The following is a 3,044-nucleotide window of genomic DNA, read 5'->3' as shown; positions in this document are numbered from 1 at the left end:
CACCATGATCGACAACCGAACCAAGCGCGATCACGAAAGACGATTAGACAAAGCGAAGCATAACTACAACGAAGATTAGTGGTGGAGTAAAAAAAAACAAAGAACACTAATCAGGTTTTAAACCCTAAACAAATCGACCCCTTTTTTCTTCTTTTCTGCCTTTTTTCGACCTCGCTAAATGGATGTGAAATTGCGATTCCGAACAATTCCACCGAGTCCATGTCCGATTCTACTGAGTTCAGTCTAAAAACGAGTTTGATACCGAATTAACTCGACAACCATGACTGGAAACGTAAACTCGGACGAGTTAACGAGTAAACTCGGACGAGTTAACGAGTAAACTCTGAAGTTTGATAACCCTGCATTATTATATAAATATAGTATAATCATATTTTGGTAACTTTAAAAAACAATTTCTATTGCCAATAGAAAATATCTAGAAAGCTGAAACAGTTTAACAGTTTAATACCAATCAAGCCAAATATTTCAAAGAAATTATGCTAGTACGCTTCCATTATGACAAATATTCCAAGAATCAAGCAATCAACTTTAACAATTCCAAGAAGTAACAGACATGACTTTGAGTAAGTTAACAGACACGCCAAATGACATAAATAAGATAGGATGGGCATCTGTGAAAAATAATATAATTAAATGATGTAAAAGTAGTATAACCAACCACGCAAGTGATTTTATGAAAAATAAGCAAATACCAAGGTAAAAAAACATAAAAAGACACTGAATTGACTCAATAATGGCTGGCTCAACTGGTAGGAATGAATAATACCTCGGAGGCTAGAATTGTAACCACAACTGGTTAAATGCTCTGCAAGTGCCTCCCCTAATTGCTTTTGCCAATTTGGTCCATTCTTTGCTTCAGATATAGGCCAAACGATTGCTGTTTCTGTTGTTAAATTTACACTAGCTGATGACACCTGTGGCTACCCAATGTTCATTTGCATAAAGAGTAAAGAAACAGTATTTAGATTACTGTAAAAAAGTATAGAGAGGGTTTATCAACTATGTACTGTTGGCACAAAAACTTCTACACTCAAGCAATCAAAATCACCTTTAGGATTTAGACACCAATGACTAAACTACTGCGTTCTTTTGAAACTGTTGAACATGATTTTTCCGCATTAAGGTCAATCATCTCCCACGACATCCACAGACTTACGAAATAAAAAATACCGCACGCTCATAGTAAACCTAGCAGAAAGCCCTCAACAACAGAAGCAGTATACCAATCATCTTACAAATAAAATAATTGAAGCATCCAGAGTTTAGACTGTAAACATAACCAAATACAAATTTGAAATACTTACTCGATTTTCCAGTATCCTTTTCACAGTCGCCGCACATCCCCCGCACACCATTCCCTATCAAACGCACAAAAAAGTGAAATACTAAAAATAAAACTAACAGGAAAAATTCTACACAGAGAGAAGAGTTCACACTGAAACATCGAGAATGATAACGTCAGGCGAAAGTGCCGAAAGCTCCTGTGACGCGTCACCAACCAATTGGAGATTAGCATCACCAGACTCACCGCCAGAACCGCCAGAACCGCCGTTGTCACCGATTCCACCGCCTCCATTTCCACCGCCGGTGGAAGAAGCACAGGAAGCGGCGGAGCTCGAAATGCAGCGGAGTCGGCACGGCTTTCGCNGGAGCAATCCGCCGAAGCAGCGGAGCGAGGACGGCGACGGTGCGGAAGTAAAAGAACATGGAATGCGGCAGCAGTTGTTGTAGGAAGCAACGAGGCATCTGAGGTTGCGGCGGACGAAGGCGCGTTGAGGAGCGCCGGCAAAATGACGGTGGTGCACTCTGAAAAGCGCCATGTGTGCCGTCGTGGTGACGGAGAATGCAGAATCCATCGGATTGGGTGGGAAAATAGAGAAGAGAAGAGTCGTCAAGCGTTGTAGTTGAGTTCTTATAGTACAGACGTCCACGCTATGCACGCTATGGTGGGTCTTGTCTTGACTTTGGTTTTTGGGATGTTAAAACAATCGAAATTATTTATAGACAATGCCAATTTCACACGTTTTTTTTTTATATATTTTCTTTTGTTTTTTAGTAAGAGAATCTTTAATGGATTTTTTAATTCTTTAATTTATAAGAAAAACATGATTTTGGTATTGGCTTTACAAACCTGAGATGTAAAATTAAAAAGATATTTTTATATAAAAAAGTTCTTTAAATTACGTATATAAAAGATTAGTTAAAAAAAATCACAATTTCTTAAAGACTAGCTTAACATAAAAAAATTATTATTAAGAATCCTTATAAAACAAATGCTTATTCATTACGTCTTAACTAACAAAATTAATGATTTTTTTAATGCGGTTAAAGTGGATTGTAACTCGTGAGTCAACCCGATCCATCACGGGTTTGAGCTAGATTGGGTTTGAAAAAAATATAATTTTTTTATGCAGGTTAATTTTCAACCTAGTTCAATCAAAACCCGGGCTCATCGGATTGAACTGGTGGTGAGCTAGGTTGGGTGACCAATTCATCTAATTTAACTTAATTATTTGTTATTTTGTGTTTCAACATTATTAGGTAGCATTTGAAGAGGATAAAAAAGATGTTTCAAGAGCGAAAATATTATAAATTTATCTATTCAAGACTCTAATATTATAAACGGACAAGTGATACAAAAATTATCAATATTAAAAACTTATTTGTTCACCGCTTGCATTGTATGATACTTTTTTTTCTTTAACTGTCTTTGGAGTTTAACATCATTTTAGAGTGAAATTTATTTAGATTTGAATTAAAAAATTAAAGTTTTTTTATTTAGAAAAAAAACTTTTAATTAAGTGAGCTAATGAGCCAACCTGTTTAACCTACCAATCCGTGGTGGGTTGGGCCGGATTCGAATTTTTTCAGCTCACTAATATGTGAGTCGGGTTATGTTGGCTCACTAAGTGACCAACCTGTTGTGAGCAAGGCCGGGTCAAGCCGAATTATCCGTTTTGATAGCTCTAATTTTTTTACATGAAAAACATTAATTATTAAAAGTGGATTAGTGAAAAAAAAGG

At 36.5% G+C, this 3,044-nt stretch overlaps 1 protein-coding gene across 2 annotated transcripts; it reads right to left on the bottom strand.

Moving 5' to 3' along the window:
- Positions 1-377: 377 nt before the first annotated feature.
- On the bottom strand, positions 378-1,990 carry LOC106773839 (copper-transporting ATPase PAA1, chloroplastic-like). Of its 2 annotated transcripts, none has more exons than XM_022786445.1 (3): positions 1,458-1,990; positions 1,326-1,379; positions 378-935 (listed from the first exon to the last, which is right to left on the bottom strand). In XM_022786445.1, exons 1-3 carry the CDS (start codon positions 1,875-1,877, stop codon positions 693-695), a joined length of 717 nt encoding a protein of 238 aa, XP_022642166.1. In that variant the 5' UTR covers positions 1,878-1,990; the 3' UTR covers positions 378-692. The 2 variants fall into 2 exon arrangements, with proteins under 2 accessions (XP_022642166.1, XP_014516083.1); XM_014660597.2 differs by having other exon boundaries at positions 406-941; positions 1,458-1,985.
- Between the last annotated feature and the right edge of the window lie 1,054 nt (positions 1,991-3,044).

This window comes from Vigna radiata, chromosome 9 (assembly GCF_000741045.1).
Source record: "Vigna radiata var. radiata cultivar VC1973A chromosome 9, Vradiata_ver6, whole genome shotgun sequence".
Classification (NCBI taxonomy): domain Eukaryota; kingdom Viridiplantae; phylum Streptophyta; class Magnoliopsida; order Fabales; family Fabaceae; genus Vigna; species Vigna radiata.
This window is presented reverse-complemented; position numbering and strand designations above follow the sequence as displayed.